Below are 22,354 nucleotides of genomic sequence, written 5' to 3'. Positions count from 1 at the left end.
ACTGCAGAGTAGAGGAGCTCAGCAACAGGGACCAGACTAAGAAGATTCTGTGTTATCTTAGAAGATGGCGTGAGCATGCAAGTGTGCATATGCACGAACACACACACACACACACGTGCGCGAAAGATGATTAAACCACATGGGGTCAAATCTTAGTGACTAGTGACAATGTATTAGACAAAGTATGTATGTGAGCTTTTGTTACTATTTTGACACTTTGAAGTTCTTTTAAAGTAAAAAGAGTTAAGGCAATTCATCAATCAATATTAAACTTCTTTTGTCACTTACTCCGGAAGCTTTCTGTTACTTCTGTCACATCACAAACATCCAGCTGTGACCACTGGCTGAATTCAAAGGTAAGATTATTATTAACACGACAGACATAAAAGCCTGCATCTTTTACATGCACAGTGTTAAAAGTAAGTTCTGATGCATTTCCATATGGAATCTGTGAAGGAATGGGAATATAAGTGTATATTCATCAAAAAGGCATCTTAAAATATATGACATAATTCATGATATAAATTTGGTAATTTTCCCCCTCCAAGTTCTGAAATATTAAAAAAAAACAAATAATAGCATTTGGAGTTATTTAGGACTTGAGTTAATAGAAATCAAGAGCCTTTTTAAAAAAGTCATTAAAAGGAGTGAGATGTCCTCCAATATCTTCTTGAAACTAATATAAAAGCTGCTCTGCTATAAAAACAGTTCAAATGTTCAGTACTGAAAGGATTTGCAAATGCACCCTTTGTAAGTTAAGTAGCACATAACATGATAAACATCACTGTGGTGTGGAGAAAACACAATTAGACCTGGCTATAACTTTCAGTTCAGACCAAATGAGCTGTGAATACATGGACACATTATTTCACCTCATCTACAAAATTCTGTAAGAGGATAATCTTCTTTAACAAACCATATCCAGCTGGGCAGAAAAGGGTTATGGAAAGCATGTAAGTGATGGGAGGGATGGCCATCCAGGGTCTCCTGAGTTCTTCTGCCTGGGCTCTGTCAGTGTATTAAGGTTTCTTTCACCTTTGCTGCTCCCAGCAATTCATCAACTCCACCCAACTTGGGCACACTGCCAAGGGGCTTCCTCAAGTGCTGCCTCATTATGTTACAGCAGCCCCTTGCAAGGTTATTTCAAGGAGACTGCAACTCTTCCTTTCCATACTCCAACCAACTCAACTCTCGGTACAAGAGCAAGAGCATTTCACTGAAAATGGAACTACTGGGATGAGAGGCTGTACTTAGCATGGCCTGACAATCCTTTTGTGTTACCCTGCTAAGCCTGCTTTCCCATTAGATGATTCAGTAAACTTTCAAATCTCTTGCAATCCTACTTCTCTCAGGCATTGAATACAGAGAGAAATTCTTTCCTCTTGCTGCCACTGAATCACAAACCCACCTATCGATGCCCATGCCTATTTATAACTCCCCTCTTCCTTCCTGTTCAGATGGAAGATGCATCTTTCTAACAAAGACTGCTTGGGCTAAAGACCTGTGAAGACCCACTTGGCACCTCAAGAGTTGGTGTGAAGATTGTATTAAATGAAAGACATCTGGGATTAAACAGAAGCAGAAAAAAGTCTTCTCATATGTCCCTTTTCTGACCAAAAGAAGAAAATTCTGGGAAATGAGGCTGCTATAAATTCCCTCCTAGGGTAACTTCTGCTCCTTGGAAGGTGACCAGAGTAAACTTACTATAAATCCCCTCTCCAGTTTTACGGCTATGAAGAACAGGAAAAGACTCAGCACCACTCAAAGATTATCACAAACTTTCCTACTCCCCTTATTCTTCTAGAAATTCTTTGTTATTTTCCACAGAAGTTTCTATGCAACTTAGGTAAACCAGTTAGCAAGTCACTTCTTTGTAGATTCCTGCATATATATGAATAACCTCCTTCTCTTGCTATTTGCAGGTTCCCATCACTGGAGGCAGAGCAAACACTTTTCTTTTCCAAAAATCCCATCCCCTCTGATTTTGCTCCTGCAATGCATCTATTTCTCCCACTTACTCTATCACTCTCCCAAACACACTCTAGTACCTTCTACCTTAAGTCAAAAAACAAACCTGCCTTGACTCCACATGCCTCCTCCAGGAAGTACTGAAGAAGCTGACCACCCTTTCTTCTTGAAATACTTTATTTTTTATTTTTCCTGGTTTCTTTACTGGTTCATCCTTTAATACTGAACTCTCAATGTTATCTATCTCACCAGATATCCAAACTGCCTAGCTGATTCACTTGGATGTATAATAGACATTTCAAATTTAACATGTCTAAAGTCAAATCCTTGATGTTTCTCCCTAAATCCATTGCAGTCTTCTCAACACCTCAGCATAAATATGTCCCAGATGCTCAAGTGGAAAAACCTAGTCACCATCCTCTACCTTTCTTCCTTCTTCCTCATGTTCCACATCCTAGCTATCAGCTGACCAACTCTATCCAAAATACAAGCTGAAATACCCTGGGATCCATCTCTACTGCTTTACCTAACTCCATACTAGGATTACTTCTTTTCCAGCACAGTCAGTAGATACCTGGTCTTCTTGATGTTCTCTGTTTCCTTCAAATGTTTTTGTGTTAAAAACATAAATCCTCCCATACTACTTATCTTGCTTAAAACCTTTTGTGGCTTCTCACGTTATGCTTATTTTCTTACCACATGCTTATTTTCTCCTAGCTCTGAACTCAAAGAAATGATCACATTTGCTTACCATCCCCTCCCCCCAAAATGGGCAGGGACCTTGCATTTTACTGCTCCATTGTCATGCCTTCGAATGTGACCTGGCACAAAACAGGTGCTCCACAAATACTTAAGTGGATATCTCCTAAAATAGACCGAGGAACATAAGAGTGGTCTGGTAAAACTTGACTTGTTAGAATTTTCAAATCCACTACAGGTCTGAGGATGTAGCTCAGCGGTAGAGCATTTGCTTAGCACCTATGAGGTCCTCGGTTTCATCCCAACAGGACACACAAAAAAGTCTTTTCTAAAATCCACTTTAGCTCTTCATATCTAAGATGTACTCCACAACCACTACATTTACACCTTTCTCCAATCAGGAAAAACCTAAAAAATGTAGGTTTAATGCAGTAGGGTTTTTCTATTACTTATCTTGCAAAAGGTGTTTATTCAAATAAAAGCAAGTTTGCAATAGAAAAAAAAATGGTAAAAATACCTTTCACTACTATGTTCCAACAGCCAAGGCACATATTTAATTCTTATAACTCCTGATGGTAGGAGTTCATGTGGTGAATAACAGTAGTCAGGGTTCCAACACAGACCTGTCTAGCTCCAAAACCTACATGTAATCTATTTACTACATTCCATAGTTGCTCTACTTTACCTATGAAGGGATGGAAATAAAAAAAAATGATATAAAACCACAAACTTTTTCTATGATTTAAGGTGATTCCATGTAAGCAAAGATCATAATCTCATGGCTCTTTTACTTGGTTACAGATTTGCAAATGGAGCCTTGGCATCAAGTTTAAGGATGTTGAATTTACTGTGACGAACAGGTTGAAAAGAAAATGCATGGAGTTTCAAGGTGTAATGTTGGAGAAAAGTGGGTGAAGGAGAGGGAGTGAGACAGAAAAGCCCACAAAAGTGGATATACATGGGACAACTAGACAGAAATCCCTAATGGCAGGGTGGCTCAAAATTTTTCAAGAAAAGATAATTCTAATATGTGATTTTAAATTACTTATTGAGAGGTGCAGGCATCTAATCCTTCTACAAGTGGAATAAATGCCCCACTCTGTGAACCTTAATTTTATTTAAGAATGGATAGGACCAGGGGTATGGTTCAGTGACAGAGTGCTTGCCCAGCATGTGCAAAGACCTGGGTTCAATTCCCAGCAAAAAAAGGTCTATATCTTCTAAAATAACATAGTTCTGTAGAATTCTTCAAATAATAACATTGCATTAGCTTTTCATGTAGCCTTCAAAGACTTTTAGCTAAGAATTGTGGTTGAAATATAATCTGTTGTAAAGAAATTGGAAGATATGTTAAAATGTACCAGTGATGGTTCCTATTTGCTAACACTGTTGCCCTGAGTAATCCCTATTTCCCACAATTTTTATAGTGGAAAACTGATTTCATTATTGTTTACATTGTTTTGGCAATTTTGGAATTATGTTACCATAATAAAGATTTTTGAATACTTCATTAATAATATTAACAATATCTATCAGACTCTTAGCCAAATTCCTAAAATTGCAGTTAGGACAAAAATATTAATTAATTTTCAATCTTTTTCTCTTCTTGAAGAAATTAAAACACTTAAAAAAATTACCTCTTTATTCATTTTGAACCATTGGTATTGTACAAAAGGATGTCCAGTTGCCCGGCAACACAGTTTCACAAACTGTCCAGCCAAGACTGCCTTTGATTCTGGGTTTACAGTGATCTTTAATCCTTAAGAAAAAAAAAAAAAGTTGTGTAAATAAAGTCACAAAAGATGGGTTCTCCTTGTATATGTCTGAAACCCAAAAAGGAAATATTTTGAAAATAACCTGTATATTAATCTTTGTCATAAATGTGTTTATTCAAATAAAAGTAACTTGCTTCTACATTAGTTTATGAGGTTGTGAGCTGTAGGCTTTGTAGAATCTTGAGGAAAGAAACTTACCTGCAAAAGACATTGATTTAATCTACTTCCACATGACTGGAGGAGAATTACATTTCTTCAATTCTTAGACATGTTTTCCCTACATTCTAATACTTCTGAAATCAGGATGCGCTTCACAGCAGACGCTTGCCAGGCAACAGTATACTGTAGTTCTCAGGGACTGTTCATGCAAATACCTGGTCCAAAATGCTCACATGGCTGGGATTTCAACTGAGTTAGGTACACTATTAGTAAAATAAGAATTAAATTTAAATGTCTGCTGTGGGGTGTCAATGTGTCACCTAAAATTCGTGTGGTGGAAATAGTCCTCCAGACAACAGTGTTGGGAGGAGGGCCAGTGGGAGGGGTTTAGATCATGTGGGCTCCATCCTCACCAATGGATTACTACACTATAAAAAGAGCTCTCAGGAGTGAGTTTACTCTCTTGCTTTTCTGCTATGTAAAGACACAATAGCCATGCTTGCCATTCTACCTTGTGTCATGTGAAGCTAAAGCAAGAAGGCTCTCATCACATATCCATACCTTGATCTTAAACTTTCAGCCTCTAGAAATGGAAAAGTAAATTTTGTTCTTTAGAAATTACCCAGTCTGGCTGGGTGTGGTGGCACATGCCTGTAATCCCAGTGTTCAGGAGGCTGAGGTAGTTGGATCACTAGTTTGAGGTCAGTCTCAGCAACTCAACAAGGCCCTAAGCAACTTAGTGAGAATTTGTCTCAAAATAAAAAATAAAAAATGCTGGGGATGTGGCTCAGTGATTAAGCATCCCTGGGTTCAATCCTGGGTTAAAAAAAAAGGGGGGAAAGTAATTTCCCAGTCTGTGGCATTCTATTTAGTAGAACAAAACAGATTAAGTAAGATGATAGCATAAAAATGTCATGAAATGATCATATTATGACTTAGCACTGATATGAAACCTAAGCTTTGGGGTAATCTATTTGCAGCAATAGATAACTGACATTACAAAGTTAGGAAGTTTTATATTTGCCAAGATTATAATCCATAAAACTTGGTTAACTTATTTTCAGGAAGAAGAAAAGATCATTAAAACTTCCTGATCCTACTTGTTTTCTCACTTATCCTGAATGTGATCTCAAAACTGTTTTTTTTTTTTCTCTACAACCCACTAATCCAAAGTAACAAAACAAGATTACAAGTAATGAGGAGAGATTAGAAATAATAGCAATCTTAATATATCAGAGGTACTAAGCTTTTATAAAAAAAACTGCTTAAAAGTAAAATGTGAAACCATACCAGAAAGATACCAAATAAAAACAAAACTTGAGTAAATATTTATTGCATACCTAGTACAATTGATGATCTGGAGAAATCCTAGACAGTCTTTAGCAAATTAGTACAATTTCTCAAAAAAACAAAAAATTAAAGCTCTTGACAGGGGAGAGACTTCAGTTTCATTAATCATTTATATTGAGGATGAATGAAGTTCAGAATTTTTCTGAAATCTGTGACACATATTGGTGGGAAAGTTTTATTTATTTATTTTTTAATATATATTTTTCAGCTTTCGGTGGACACAACATCTTTGTTTGTATGTGGTGCTGAGGATCGAACCCGGGCCACACGCATGCCCGGCGAGCACGCTACCACTTGAGCCATGTTCCCAGCCCCAACAAAACTATATTTTAATGACTCCACATTTATCATTATCTACTTGGGAAGTCTTACAGCACAACTTTAAAATGTAGATATTCTGATTTTCCAGGTTTAGGTATGATAAGAAGGGGAGACAGTTGCAACAATGATGAAAAGGAAAAAAATAAACCTGAAAAATATAGCTTTGATTAAACTGGCTTTAAATATGGATGGCCTCAGTACCTCCAGACACAATCAGACTGCCCCGCCAGTTCCTGCAGGTTTCCAACGGGAAAGGTTGCAGCCTACCATCATCTGACCAGTTACTCAGGATTAAAACTTGGAGCAGTTATCCTTGAATGCCGCCTCCTCATCCGTCATTCTGCACTTGCAATCTGTATGCAAGCCCTGTCCATTAAGCTTTTCCATGTCTCACCATCTTTCAGTACCTCAATCTTTTTTTTTTTTTTTTTTTTTTTGTACCAGGGGTTGAACCTAGGGGCTCTTAACCTCTGAGCCACATCCCCAGCCCTTTTTTCTATTTTATTTAGAGACAGGGTCTTATTGAGTTGCTTAGGACCTTGATAAGTTGCTAAAGCTGGCAAAAAAAGTACCTCCTCCTACCTCAGCCTCGAAAACCACTAGGATTAAAGGTGTGTCCACCACACCTGGCTCAAGTGCCTCAATCTTAATCCAAGCTGCTGTTAGCTATGGAGTGATAATAAGCCTGTTCACTTATTTCCTTACTTCCAACCAACAGTCCAAATATCTACTAAAACATAAATTAATTCAAAATCACTCCTGTAATTAAAACCCTCGAGTGCCCTTCCACTATACTTGGAATAAAATTCCAACTCCTTACCACAGTTCACAAAGCCCCACATGAGCTTTTCTCAATCATTCAGCTCTCTTACTAAAATGTTAGCAGCTTCTCTGGGAAACATCTCTAAATTAGCTACCTTTCCACCCCAAGTTCCCTATTACCTGAAATACCCTTTCTTGCTGCCTATCTAACCTATTAAAATAAAAACTCTGTGAGAGCAAGGACCATGTTTGTCTTAATCACCAGTTTACTCCACACCTAGAGTAGTGCAGCACCTGTCAAACATAGTGGTACAGTGGGGTTCAACATGCAGTTGTTAAGTGAATGTGCAGAATAATAAAAATTATTGTAGCAGTAATTTACTGGCTGTTTAATATGCACCAGCATTTTTATCATTACCCTCCAAAATAACTATAAAATGTAGATATGAATTATATCTATGTTGCAATAAAAAGAAGTAATTTACAGAAGATCACACAAATTATCTCTTTTTTCCTTGTAAAAAAAGGCAGAACCAGGATGTGAATCTGTACTTTTTCCAGTGATTGTCAATGTATTCTCCACAGTAATCTTATCTTTGACCCAATAAGCCTTTCTTACTGAAGACAGTGTCAGGCAAAGCAACTCTGTACCATAATACTGCTTACAAATTTACCATGGCACTTATTCTCTGTAATTATATAAAAAGACAAGAGACAATAACTACAGAAATTAAAAGGCTTTCTTCCTAGAGAGTCTTATAATGGAATGAATGACTTTACTGGAAGAGAATCACATGGCATAGATGTTCTAAAGGCATCTTTCCTTTGTGTGGGACACAAAACTAAATGATTTCTAAAGAAGATTCCAATTCAGTTTGTAAACTGGTCCTATACCAAAAATTTTAGTACAGTCTAGTATTTAACAACAAATACATATATTTTGTTGTTATGTATATACACATACAGATACATGTATACATATATGTATGTGTGTGTATATATATAAATAAATAAACCCTATCACTTATTGCTTCAAAGACTGAGAATTTATAGGCAAAATGAGATTTGGAAACTGCCCCCAGTGAGTAGTAAAGCAAAGAAATTGCAACACCTCCCATTTAAACCACACACATTTCCTTCCTCCCACGATGCCTTGTATGACAGGGAACCATGGTCAACCCTTAACCACCCCTGTGCAGCGCCAACTAGTCAGAAGGTGCTGAACAAAGGTAAGGAAAGAATCTGGCACCATGCTATGTAGGATGTAGCAAGGTACACAACTGAAAGTTCTATTTTAAATGGTGAATGCACAGTTTCCTGGCAAACAAGCATATTTTCAGATAACATCTGCAAAGAAGTCAAGAGAAGTTACTTGATTTCCTGTAAGCCTGGGAGAATGTGACTAGATAGGATGGAACTAAGGATTGTGCTTTACAAACATACACACACACACAGACACACACACATATTATATTAAGCAATAAAACAAAGTTTAAAATATTGCTAGAATTACAAAAAAGGTAAATTAGGACGATTCTTGGTTTGAAAAAAGGATTCATCATAGATTCACTTTAAGTTATTTTCACAATTCATGTAAATATTGATGTAATTTACAAACACCCTTTCCAGAAACAGATCTATTGAATGTGTTTAAATACATCTAACTTTCAGAGGCCATGAACCAAAAAAAAAAAAAAACAAAAACAAACAAACAAACAAAAAACCCAAAAAACCATCAGCTTCCAACTAAAATGTTTTCTCAAAGTTACTCTAAAAATTTCTAAGCTATCACAGCAAACTATCAATGTACCCTACAGCATTCCAGAATAAACACCCCTCCTCTTCCTGTAAGATAACATCTCCCCTTTTATACAACCAGTGCATGCCCACGAGTGTCCTTCTTACATGTCAATTTGCTTCTATGAGGCTAAATCTAGTCTCCCCCATCCATCCCTTGTTGTGCTGCAGGGCCCAAGACTGAACACTCCACACCCAGAAACACATTCTTTCAGACCTCACTTAATACTCCCTTTCCATCTCTATTTTTTAATCTTATTCCCATCAATGCTATCTCTGTCTTTTTTCACTTGTTGTTATTTTCTTTTTCAGGAATAATTGCCAATTTTCTGGATCCATGAAACAAGCAAAGATCCTTATAAATAAGAAATAGCATTTAAACACTTTTAAACTTGGTAATAAGAAAAAAAAATTGAAATCCATGGGTCAAAGAGGCACCTGAGGTAATAATCCATAACTAAGTTTCTCAAATGACCTAGAATTTTCTAGCATTTTGAAAATGGTACTTGATTCAGCAGACCTAGTTTTTAATCTTACCTTTGTCCATAACTAACTGTGACTTTGGCCAAATTATAACTTCCAGAAGTCTCATTTTCCACATAAGTATTTGCTGGTTAAGATTAAATGTTCACACTTCACTGAGGTATGAAGATAAAATTGAAGTTCAGGTATTTTGGACACTAAAGAATACTGTTCAGTAGTCTCTGCACTTATCTTAGAGATCATTTGACAATAAAAATTGATATAAAATATAATGAGTATGCTACAAAGAATTCAAGAATAAAAGTGATATGAAATCAAAGAAAGGGGTGGGGGCAAATGGAAAAGACGCTCCTGAAATCATGTGCTGTTTCATAGTTATCTGATAGGTACCCTCAATGAAGCATCTTTTATATGAAGAATGAAATAAAAACAGCAATATCACAAAACCAGGGTAAGAAACTTAGAATTCATCCTAATGAAACCCACATATACAATGTTAATTATCTTTAAATGTCCTCACATTTCCAGCCCCTGTTCTACCAATTGCAGGTAAGTATCTTACTTCCTTAGGTAATCATTTCATGATCTACATAAATATAACTGATCGAGCTTATAAGTCTGTGCTCAAAATGTTTTCACTTAGAATAAAAGCAGCAAAAATATCTTGAATTGCATATCTAAATTTATCTACATCTTCCAAGACTATATATGCCACTATTGTTGCTTTGGGATCAGAGTCTTTGACCCTTAAATACAATAAAGATCTGAAATAAGATCTCTGGTTAAAAACAATTTTAGCACATTTGATTACCTCCTTGTCCAATTCCCAAAGGAATAAAAATAGAGAAACACTATGAGTGCTGGAAACCAGGAATGGATACCAGCCACACAAAAACACAAAATAATTTCTCCAACAAGACTGAGAGGAAGCTGGACAACTACCTGCTGTGGAAAAGTGCAGTGAGAGAGAAAGCAGAAGGGAGGAACTTTAGTCTGGACTTCAGAAAATGTATTAGGTGCCAGAGCCTAAAGACAGCAAGAATTTCAGGATGAGTTCACACTCACCTAAGACTTTACACTGAAGCTGGCTCCAAATCACAGGGATTATTCAGTTAGAGATGGAGGAACATTCACAACTTTAGCTACTTCTGGGCTACCAAATATATAAAGGAAATTTGGCCAGTTTCTTAAAAGACATATCAAATACTACAGTTCTCTCTCAGGGTTATTTCACATTATTGTTTCATAACAATTGGAATGGAATATAGCAAACTCAAGTTCCTTCTGTCAGAATATACCTAGAATTTCCCCTCCTCCTTGCATTTGGACTTGCAAAGACCTGTTCTAAGGCTCACAGCATCTTTGACAGAATTCATATTATTAACCCTAACCAGAACCCTATCAGAGCCCCTAACATCAGAGAAAAATCATCTGACCCCATCAGAGAAAAATCATTAGACTTTCTGTGGAATAAGGACTAATATCATCCTGTGAAATGATATTAACTACAAAATACAGAGAAAACATTAGAATATTTCTTAGTTTTTACTAAGATTCCAGAATATAGTACACTGAAAAGGAAAGCTAGAGATTAGATAAACTTACTTTACATATACTTATTTTTACAGTTGTCCTGGCTATGATGTTTGCCTCCCCTACTAAACTATGACCTTCAATAGGTAGAAACTATTATTTAATTCAGCTCTGAATTCACAATACTTGACATCTGAGATAGCAAAGTATTGGAATACAGTAAAGGTTTACTTAATGAATGAGCAAAGTCACAAATTGAGGTGATTCTATCAGAGCTTGCAATCTTCTCTTTTTAAAAATATTTTTGATGTTGATGGACCTTTATTTTATTCATTCATTTAAATGAGGTGCTGAGAATCAAACCCAGTGCCTGACACATGCTAGGCAAGCACTCTACTGCCGCAGCGGCAATCTACCACTGAGCCACAAACCCAACCTCAGAGCTTGCATTCTTAATATAATTATAATAGTTTTTCAAATGCCAAATGTCTTCTTTGATTTAAGGAGAGCAACTAAGAACTGAGCAGGGAGGAAGAGCACGAGGAAAAGATTAACATTAAACAGAGGCGAGTGGTGGGAGGGAAAGGGAGAGAGAAGGGAAATTGCATAGAAACAAAAGGAAACCCTCAACGTTATATGAAATCACATGTAAGAGGTTGTGAGGGGAAAGGGGGGGAAAAAACAAGGGAGAGAACTGAACAACAACAGATTAGGTAGAGAGGGAAGATGGGAGGGGAGGGGGGATAGTAGGGGATAGGAAAGGCAGCAGAATACAACAATCACTAATATGGCATTATGTAAAAATGTGAATGTGTAACTGATGTGATTCTGCAATTTGTAATTGGGGTAAAAATGGGAGTTCATAACTCACTTAAATCAAATGTATGAAAGATGATATGTCATGAGCTTTGTAATGTTTTGAACAACCAATAAAAAAAAGAAAAAAATTATAATAGTTTTTATTTTTGATAGCCTTGATATTAAAATTCTTCTTTATAAATCTTACATTTCTTTATTCTAATACCTATAGTGTAAATTTTAGATTATTGGGGAGCTATAGATATTAAACTAACAGTAGTTTACTGCTTCCTAAAATTACTAAGCTTTATTAAATCCCCAAAATATTTCCTTTTAAATAAATAAATAAATAATATTCAAGTAACAACCAATTTTATTGATACCATGTGGTTAATACAACAAAACCTTCACAGAAACAGCATACAAGTGGTAATATAAAAACTGTTTTCCTATTTCCTACAAAAGAGCCCTATGGAATGATCTTGTAAAAACCTGTTTGCCACATATCAGAACAACCTGAACAGGGCACACTGACAGGAGAGTGCTCTTATTATTTGGAGAAAAGCACAAAGAGCAAAACTGGATTTTTAAAAGGAAGATTACTGATGTTTACTAGGGAGGCACTTTACCAGTTGCTGGCTTGTCAAAAGTCAAAATAGAAAATATTATTTAAAAAATTCAGGCAGATCATTACATATCAATAAATTTATGACTCAATTTCAGTGAAGCCTGGTTTCACATACAGAAAACTTTAATTGGGAACCATAGATTTCAAGGTCAGTGACTGCACCACAAATTTAAGAGATGTGTTTGGCCCCTGTCACTGTCTAGAAACAATTCAACACATCATTATTCCATGTCACTCCTGCTCTTCTGACAGACAGAACACTCCACTCATTTTATAGAATTGATAACCAATGGTCAGAATGATTGAAAAAGAGAAATGAGATTCAAAAGTGTTATTAAATTCCAAGAGAAGTTTCTTAAGTTTTCAGAGGCCTTATTGTTCTATAAAGTATGAGAACCTAGTGCCCTAATCTGGTGGATTTTGATCCTCACAACTACTGCGTACTCACTATTTGAGGCATTGGGCATATAAAAATTAATAAATAGTATCTTAAGAAGTTTACTGATTGGTGATGGACAGAGTTACATACTGGGGCATCTGTATTAGCAGCTAGTTATTCCTAGCCTGCAACACTTGATATGAAGAGGCAGTGGGAAACAAAAGCCAAACATTTAAAACTGTGCATATCTCAAAGGAAGCATTTACTGGTGGCTTATTTTACCATCTACATTAGTAAATTGGGATGACTTGGGAGTCCATGTTTCTTCTCATTTGTTCATGACTTTTTGGTTATATCCCCAGCATCTGTTGTTTCTGTTTTCCATCCAGCAGGTCTAATTTTGTTTGGTGATCCATGTGGTTCCTGGAAAGCTGACTCAACTCAATTCACTACTGGCTTTAATCCAGGCAAATCAGCACATTCCATGTCCCTGGCTACAATGACAGGTTTAGGGACAGGGAAGTATACAAAACTAATTAATGAGAGTGAATCTTTTGATTTTTCTGGGAACGTGGGGACAAAGATGCATGAGACCAGGAATGGATAGCAGACATCTTGGGCTAATGGAGCAACAGTCTTAAAAGGAAGCTTATGTCAAGAGAAGAACAACAAAGACAAAAAACAACCAGTCCCTTAGAAATAGGCTTTTCAGTCGGGACAAGCAATGTATTCCCTTTATTCTATCAGTTTGAGTTGGGGTTTCTGGTACATATAAATCCATAGTTCACTGCTATACCTTCTGTCCTTAAGTCCTTATTTAACATAAAAATATATCATAACCAGGTTGGTTATATAATGAAGTGGCATACCTGAAATTTACATAAAACAGAGAGCATCAATTCCTTAGTCTATGGCTCTTCCAAGCCTGGCTGGCCTCTTTGTTTTCAGTGGATACTTGGGAGCCTGCAGTACTGTTGCATCAGGCAACTCTGATACATGTCTTTCCTGACACCATTGCAATTGACTAACTCAATTAACTAACTATAGCTACAGAGAGGAGGAACTGTTTCCTATTCCTCATTTGACTTTGGAAGTAAGATGCCTTACTCAATTTTGACATATTGAGGAAAAACCATTGTGGTTTATTTAATTACACTTCAAAATATCATGTTGGCAAAAAACTTAAAACATTAAACATCTGGCAGGTATGGGGGCACATGCCTGCAATCCCAGTGGCTCTGGAGGCCGAGTCAGGAGGATTGCAAGTTCAAAGCCAGCCTCAGCAACTTAGTGAGACCCTGTCTCTAAATAAAATATTAAAAAAGGGTTGGGGATGTGACTCAGTAGTTAAGCGGTCCATACCAAAATCAAAACAAAATAAAATAAACATCTGTCCTACTTCCTTTATCATCCAAATACATACGTATACAAAAATAATTGTGTGAGTTCACTTTTTTGGCTAACTGTTTCAGTGTCTGTTACCTTTAACAGACAATACAGACTTATCTATAATAAGATTATTATAATCTTACCTATAAATATTTTAGCATGCATCTCCTTGGAATATATTCCTCTATAGAACTACAATATTATTGTATGAACTCCATAATGTCAAATATGTAGGCTACATTAAAAATTTCCCAATTGTTTCAAAAACATCTCCTATAGCCGGTTCTTTGAACTATAATCAATGTTCATGCATTCTTATTTGCTTTTTATGTCTTTTTTGGTTTCGATATGGGACAAGAACAAATTTAATGAAATTTACCTGGTAAATGAGATGTTTTTCTCTAAGTTTTATTCCACAAACTTCTACATAATATTCCTACCAGAAAACCCACCTGGGGGGCTGAGAAGCTGAAGAACTTCAGTGTGTTCCATAGCCTGTAGGAAGTCGCTCAATTCCGCTACCGTGCAACCTTTTTCACCCATTAGTTTTAGTAAACACAGGCTTGGGCTTCCTTCAGGCTCCAACACCTTAAGAGAACACTGCTCCAGGTCCAGACAACTGAAAATGACAAATTTATTCAAGTCAACAACCTCTTTTCAGAATGATACATCTACTAAATAGCTGAACCATTCCAGGTACTATAAGGAATTAATCACAAGTTGGTGTGTGCTGGAAACTATTTACATTATCAGTGCTAGTGTTCTTTCCTCCTCCTTCTTTAGAATTTCCTCCTCCTCTTTATTCCCTTCTCTCACTCAGTTCCCAGAGTTATTAAGGCAGGAGAGTTCAAGAGAAATCTTGAAGCAGGATGTGAGAGAAATTCAGCCTTGATAGTGATCGAAATTTTTGTCTTTCATTTGAAAATAAGAACTAGGAAGAACAGAAAAAAATTCTTTTTAACTTCTTCTTTGAAGATAATGAAGCACAAGATGATCCAAAATGAAGGTGCTAAAAGGTTAAATTCTGCTGTTTTCTGAAAGGAATATGCCTTCATTCCATTGGGGAACTACAATATCTGAAATCATGGCACATGAGCAAATACAAATAGTGCTAGTAGGGCTCTAGAGAAAAAGAGAAGCCAATGACTCAAAAATGTCACTAGATAAAACAATCAATGTTACAAAGTTAGCAATCGGAAAAGACTTGACACCCAAGTCAAGCCAAGGAACAAACATGGAAATAGCATAAGGACTACTAGGCTTTTTTTTTTTTTTAACTTACAACATAATGAATGAGTTTATATTTAATATAATACTTCTCAACATGGGATGTTACTCAATTAATACAAAGGTTGTTTTGCTTACACTGAATCTCTTCCAATGTCAATATAAAGGGTTCTTTTTAACTTTAAATCTTTTTCCATTTCAATATAATATATATTAAATACATTTTTCCAAACCTTTTTCCCCCTATAGATGTTTTAATTTTGGCTATTTGATATGTAAGTACAATATTAACTTGGTATATAAAGCAAATATATAATAAAAACATGGAGAAAAAGACTCCTTAAGGATTCAGGAGGCAGTGATAACTTGACAGTGGAGATCTGCCAGATTCTGGACAAGAGATTCTTCCTTCCTATTTCCTGTGCTTTGAGAATTGTGAAACTTTCAACTACTACTTACTTTATACCATCCCATGTCTTTGACACTTTTTCTAAGCAGCAAATACAATTTATAGGCTGCAGTTTTCAGTACATTATTTGTTATAAAGAAAATATTTTTTTCCATGTAACAAACATCTATTTGTTCTCATTTCATGGGAAACAACTAAGAATAAGAAACCATTATCGTTCACTGGGAAGTTTACAGACTAAAGCTCAGGTTTATCCTCAATAACACAAAAGTTTTCAGGGCAAAGTTTGATTCAGGAGGCCCTTAAAAGTTACATCTGTCCATTCTGCTTTCATGCATACACACCAAGGCAAGCACAAATGCCTGCAATGCTGAGAACCACATCTAACAAGGTAGCGATTGCGTCCCCGGTTTCTAGTGTTTCAACAACTAGCAGAACCAAAAGCAATGAAATGAGGACTAAGAACAATTGTGTTGAAACTGAGGTCATGATACTGGGATCTTGAAGGCTGAGAAATGGTACATATAAAAATTTATCTGGCTTGAAATATTCCCTTTTTGGAGCTCTGGATGCTGAGGCTAAGAGAGTACATGTGACACCGCTTCTGGGAAGCAGCCATTACAAGAATCAGGATTATTAAGTTTTTAAATAATTAGAATGAGATTTTTAAAAATAAGAATACTATATGCTAAATAAACTTGTTTTATGAGAAGTTTGCCAGGATCTAATACATGAAATTAAGACGTCATCTCATTAAATCTGATGCTTTAACTGTTTACATTGATATAGAAACACTTTGACTTTTCTTCCCAAAAAGACCAAATTTAAGTAATCAATTTCTCTTCTTATACAGAGGCAAAGAGAAAAGCAAGATTCTGAGTCTCCCTTCATTGTACTAATTTTCTGCATGGGTACTGGCTTTCAGCTAAGATGATGCATGAAATATACTCAAATTTTATCTTTCCTTCCTTATATTCCTGTAAGTGTGCTTCCTGAGCCCTAATTCAGAATTTTTGAATTACATTTAAAAACTGCTTTATTACTGAAACAAATGGGCTTTGCTTTTTATAAAATCAAATGGAACATATTATAATGGCATTTTGGGGGGGGGTATAAACCACAGAATTGCTTTTAGGTCCTTCTGCTTCTTCTCTTGGTACATTTACTCTCTGGAATCTTCATTTATTAATTCAATTTATCTATCTATCTATTTATGTAATTAGTTTTAATTTCTCAGCATCAAAATTATGCCGGACAACTTATTTATTAATCACCCAAAATAGGTAAATTTTTTCTAGGTATTGAGGATAGAGCAGCAAATAATATTTGCTACCCTCCTGAATTTTTTCACTTTAGAGGAGGATAGATAACACACAAACCCCCCTCTCTCTCTTTTTGGTACCGGGGATTGAACCTAGGGGCAACTGAACCACTGCGTCACATCTCCTATCCCCCCTGCCTTTTTTTTTGAGTTAGAGTCTTGCTAAGTTGCTTAGGGCCTTGTAAACTTGCTGAGACTGGTTTAGAACTCATGATCCTCCGGCCTCAACCTCCTGAGTTGCTGGGATTACAGGTGTGCACTGCCATGCCCGGCACATCTCCTGATATATATCCATCTATCCAATGTTTTGGAGAAAACTAAAACAAAGCAAGGGGACAAGAAATACTGGAACAGATGTATGGGGTAATTTCAAATCTTATAATCCGTAAAGTACTTATCCAGAGGATGGCTTTTAAGCAAACACTTGAAAAGTGGACAAGCAAATCATGTAGTTATTTGTGGAGACCACCTCATTCTGAATAAGCAGCAGGTACAAAGACACTACTATATTCAGGGGGTATGATTAAAGAGGTGGTGGTGGAGAGAGATTGATTAACTGTAGGATGTAAGGTTCAAGCGTTAACTAGTATCTAAATAGCATTTTTACACTGAGATAGAAAAGCAACTAGAGGGTTTTGAAGAGAGGATACACAAAATACGATTTAATGTTTTTAAAGAATCTTCTATGCTGAGGACAGACCAGAAATAGGTGCAAAGCAAAAGGAGGAAGAAGTTGAGTGGCTATTGGAATAATCCAGGTGAGAAATAATGGTAGCTTGGCCCAGTATGGTAGATGTGGAAATTGGATTCCAGATATATACTGAGGATTTGAAGATAAAAATAACATATCTAGAAGCAGAATCAGGAATGACTTGATTTTTTTTTTTTTTTTTTTGGCCCAGCAACTGGAAGGATAAAGTTGTCATTTATAGAGATGCAGAAAACTGAGAAAAAGGTTTGCGGGAGGGGACATGTTAAGTTTCAGACATGTTACATTTAAGATATCTAAAAGACAATCAAGAGGAGATGACAAATAGACATCTACACACACCCAGGGATTCAAAGCAGATATATTGGGAGTAATTAACTTAATGATATATAAAGTCATATGACTGAAGAATAACACCAGGAGACTAGGTTAACAAACAAAACAGAGAGATACAAAGCCTGAGCTCTAATGTACGATAAATTCAGAGACAGGAGATGGAGACGAGGGAATCTTTGGCTAGAACTTTTACGCATATTCTCATTCCTGTTATAAGCTGAGTGAAGGCAGGGTTTCTGTAGCTAAAGGAACACCTTTTACATGCATGTATGAAATGACTGATGGTTTTTCCTTGGTGCGTGTTCCACAGTCCCATTTTTTAGCCTCATAGCTTCTGACTGAGCAGAATTTAGGCATTTTAGAGCTCCCTCCCCGCAAATCTTTGCCCATCCCTGAAGCTTATAATTTACACTATGGGCAAGACACTCAGACTCTGTGCCTATATACAGCAGTGTCCAATATTAGATCAGTTTGGAATGGAACCATGGTTGGTTTTCATGTAGGTCATTCATGGTTGTGGCAAACTAAACCATAAGTAAGCAATCATGCTGAGTCATCAACAACCGTGTGAAAATATTTACAAGTATTCCTAATTATCCTGCTGGACAGCTCTGAATGGACTTTTCTTGTGGTTTATTGATTTATATTCTTAAGTAAATTCTTATCTAATTTGAGGAAAGATATAGAGTCAGGAAAAAAGTAAAGAGAGAAGAAACAACTTTCAAGATATTTGGGCCGTGAATCTAATTAACTCTGAGGAAAACTCTTCACATTCTTTTGTGACTCATTGTTCACTTGGATCAGACTCTCTCACTACAAGTCTTGTCTAACACTAGAGAAAAACACTTTTAGGACCTTCAGATGCTCTTCTCCCATCATGGTATGAAACCACTTTAACATAAGCTTTTTTTGGTCTTAAATAGACTGAGAATCACCAGCTATCCCAGACCCTTGCCTATCACTCTCCAGCCCCAAGTTTCCCCTGCTAACTTTTATAATGGCAGCTTAACTCTTCTGATCTCAATAGACACAACCTTAAACATCCCAAATTCTCCAACTCTCCCCACCTCAACTAACCTACATGGAACTAATCTTCATCATCCTGGAAGACTGGTGTAACTCACCTGTCTTGTCAGGCTTCCCACCCAGAATTCCCAGATTTCACAAATGCATGCCCTTCGGTGCTTGTCACCTCTTGCTAGGGGATGGCCCTCCTCTCTATATTACTCCACAGAAAAGTGGCCTCAAAGTTTTCACCAAATTCCCAAAGCTAACAGCATTTTGCAGCCTCTAGTGACTGAAGGCTTGGGAGGAAAATGCAACACCCAGGATCAGGTATCCACTCTTTGAGATCCCAGCAGCCACACGTTTTGCTGGCAAAGTCTTACTGACTTTCTTCCTTTATCACCAAGTGGTAGTACTCTCCAAGAAGCCCAGATTCTTTCCTAACTAGGTTCCTGATTAATGCCAGAACAACACGAGGATCTGCCTCCAAAGACAGTTTGGTTGTGTGTGTGTTGGCGGGGAGGGTACTGGGGATTGTACTCTCAGCTCTACCACTCAGCTACATCCTCAACCCATCCCCCCCTTTTTTGATTTTGTAAACTTTGAGACAGGTCTCACCAAGTTGCTGAGGCTGGTCTAGACTTGTGATCCTCCTGTCTTAGCCTCCAAAGTCACATGTAACACCACTCCCAAGATGACAATTTTTTACATTATGATGAATCTAGAAATTCAGAAATCTGAGGACTTAGACTAATAGTATTTTGCATTTTCTTTGTACAGCTAAAAGCCTAATGTGTTTTTCCTGGAATAGAAAAAACTTGCACCCTATATCTGCTTGACTTTCCTAGCTTACATTTCTTACCTCATTTCTGCATGGGAAATAATCCCAAATCATCATTAAGTTTTGCTTCGATCTTAACTTTGCAACTCAGGGTTGTTGGGAGGGTTAAAGTAGATAATACATGTAAACACTTAGTACATTGTTTGGTACTCTGTACTCAATAAAAAATAAACCGATTTTTAGTATTACATTCAACATGGCAATTAATGTTACTGTGAATGTCTCAAAATTCTAGTCTATTGCTAGATAAACCCTCATGAAGAGGAATAAAATATTTAACGTTTAATCTTCTGGAACTTTTAGCTAATAGCAGGCCTCAATAGTTTAAATGAATGACTCTCAATTCAACAAGCACTTATTGTCTAAGACAAGTTCTATGCATAACAGTATTAGGAGGTGACTTTGTATAAAGATATGTACAAATAATGGTAGAACAATATGAAGTTTGGTCACTTGAGAAGTTTATGGTCTCAGAAGCCCTGCTGCAGTTCCTGGACCCTTTCAGGAGGTTCACAGGTGAAAATGTTTTTTTCATAAGATTTTATCAAACTTTTTCATTCATTCTCCCAGGAGTGTACACCAAAGTTTCCACTGTTGTTATCTGCCAATTTCAACAGACTGAATACAAAGAAACATAAAGAATCCAGTTTTGTGATTGAATCAAGACGTTAGAGATTTTCAAAATGTAAATCAATGCTACTTTGCTAATTATGTTTTAAAAATTTTGGACAAGTTTGCTTTTCTGCAAAAAATGTTAACCATGTAATGGGTTCTTTTAAAATAAATTAACGTCTTGGAAATTTCTTGCTTTTACTTTCAAATGTGGTAAATGTCAATATATATAATTTATATGTAATACAATAACCTGCATAAAGGCTCTCTGGGTCATATATGTATATGCGTATATATATATATATATATATATATATATATATATATATAAATAATATTTTATACACACACACACACACACACACACACACGGGGGGGGGGAGGTGCTGGGATCCCAACCGAGGGCTTCATTCATTCTAGGATAATTCTTAAGAGTGTAAAGGAGTCCTGAGACCAAAAACTTCAAATATCATTAATAGCATGGACCCTTTCCTTATCAGGAAGTTTCACTTATCAAGTTTATGCTCATGACGAAGTCAAGAAGAAAACCTGGTAACTTGATTTGATGGAGGAAGATGGTGAGTTTAGATTCAATTTTTCCCTCTTTCCTTTTCTCTGCACAAAAATCTTCAGGAATCCCTGCACCCCAGTCCTTGGCTTCACTCCCTCTTCACCTGCACACCTGCCTCCTGACATTCCTTGGCCCCTCAAGGGCAGGGTCCACATAACTTTCTTCTGCATTTTAAGTTCTCTGGAATTACACTCGGAGAGAATTTCATTCTCTCAATATCTTCCCGGGTCAACCTCGACTTGTGGCTTTCAGCTCCAGGGTCAGAGGGCAGGAAGAGGGTGCAGCGCCGCTGGGCCACTTCGGCCTCTCCCCCTCCGCGCCGGGATCCCACCCCGCACTCCTCGCATTCCCAGGACTTTGCGGTTCGGGCTCTCGGAGACTCTGGGGAGGCTCTCGGTAGCCGTCCCCACCTGCGCTCTCTCCTCACCCCGGCGACGCGCTCCAGCCCTCCGCCCCAGCCCACACGCCCGCCCGGGCTCACCTGAGCCGGAGGCGCCCCCGACTGCCGGCCAGCTCGGCCAGCCGCCTCCAGCCCCGGCCCTCGGGCGCGCGGTCCAAGGTCTCGCCGAGCCTCCGCAGCAGCGGCTCCCCAAGGCGGAGGAGGGTCGCGCCTGCCAGGGAGGCTAGCGACTGCCCCGAGGGCGCGCCCGGAGGCGGCTGCAGGGCCGGGGACGGCGAGGCCTGCAGCGGCTCCCCCCTCAGCGACATGGCCCGCGCGGGCCGCGGCTCCGGCGCCCTTCCGCCCCTCGGCTCGCCTCCGAGTCCTGAGACAGCGGCGGAAGGAGAATTCGGGCAGCGCAGCGCAGCCCTCGCAGGAGGAAGCTCTGCTCCCCGCCCCGCGAGACAGGTTCTCCCGGGCACCCGCCCGGCGGGCCGAGGGCGGGGCCTCCGCTGCGCGCGTGCGTGCGACCGCGCCTCCCCGCCCTCCCCCACAGCCTCCGGGCCCGCGCGGCGCCCGCGGCGAACCCGTGGAGCGCGACGGCGCGGGTGGCTGCTGCTGCAGGAGGAAGCTGTGTAGGAACTGCGCCTCGGCCGCTCCTCCTCGGCGAGGAAGCCTGCGCCCTCGGGGCTTCCCGAGGCCGTGGGAGGAGGCTTGCCTCATGCCGGGGAGGGGAGCACTCGACTCCCGGTCTCCGGCCCCCACGCGCTTGTTCCCGAGCCGCGCTCGCCAGACTTGAGGACTTGCGTGTGTTAGGCTACGCCACCAGCTGCCGCGTTGGGCAACCTCAGTGGACGCTTCCTTTTTTGGGGGGTTAGATGTGTATGGCGTTGCCAAAGGGAA

The 22,354-nt window shown here is 38.3% G+C and overlaps 2 protein-coding genes across 4 annotated transcripts in view; both read right to left on the bottom strand.

Annotated features, from left to right (window-relative positions):
* Window positions 1-21,913, bottom strand: part of Malt1 (MALT1 paracaspase) — a 55,705-nt gene extending 33,792 nt beyond the window's left edge. For 2 of the 3 annotated variants that reach the window (XM_046419450.2, XM_046419452.2), the window contains exons 1-4: window positions 21,554-21,913; window positions 14,494-14,660; window positions 4,305-4,426; window positions 289-448 (exon numbers count right to left, since the gene is read on the bottom strand). In XM_046419450.2, the coding sequence (XP_046275406.1) occupies window positions 289-448; window positions 4,305-4,426; window positions 14,494-14,660; window positions 21,554-21,780 (676 nt within the window). In that variant the 5' untranslated portion in view covers window positions 21,781-21,913. Of the gene's footprint in view, window positions 1-288; window positions 449-4,304; window positions 4,427-14,493; window positions 14,661-14,786; window positions 14,974-21,553 lie in introns of those variants that run through there. The other variant, XM_058571357.1, reaches the window with a different exon arrangement.
* On the bottom strand, window positions 15,142-20,804 carry LOC124075828 (small integral membrane protein 30-like). Its single transcript, XM_058571358.1, has one exon. It carries the CDS (start codon window positions 16,164-16,166, stop codon window positions 16,008-16,010), a length of 159 nt encoding a protein of 52 aa, XP_058427341.1. The 5' UTR covers window positions 16,167-20,804; the 3' UTR covers window positions 15,142-16,007.
* Window positions 21,914-22,354: the final 441 nt, after the last annotated feature.

Source organism: Marmota monax, unplaced genomic scaffold (assembly GCF_021218885.2).
Source record: "Marmota monax isolate L192 unplaced genomic scaffold, Marmota_monax_Labrador192_F-V1.1 WCK01_AAM20220418_F8-fsc00088, whole genome shotgun sequence".
Lineage (NCBI taxonomy): Eukaryota > Metazoa > Chordata > Mammalia > Rodentia > Sciuridae > Marmota > Marmota monax.
The sequence above is the reverse complement of the archived record's forward strand: the minus strand, read 5'-3'. Positions and strand labels throughout refer to the sequence as shown.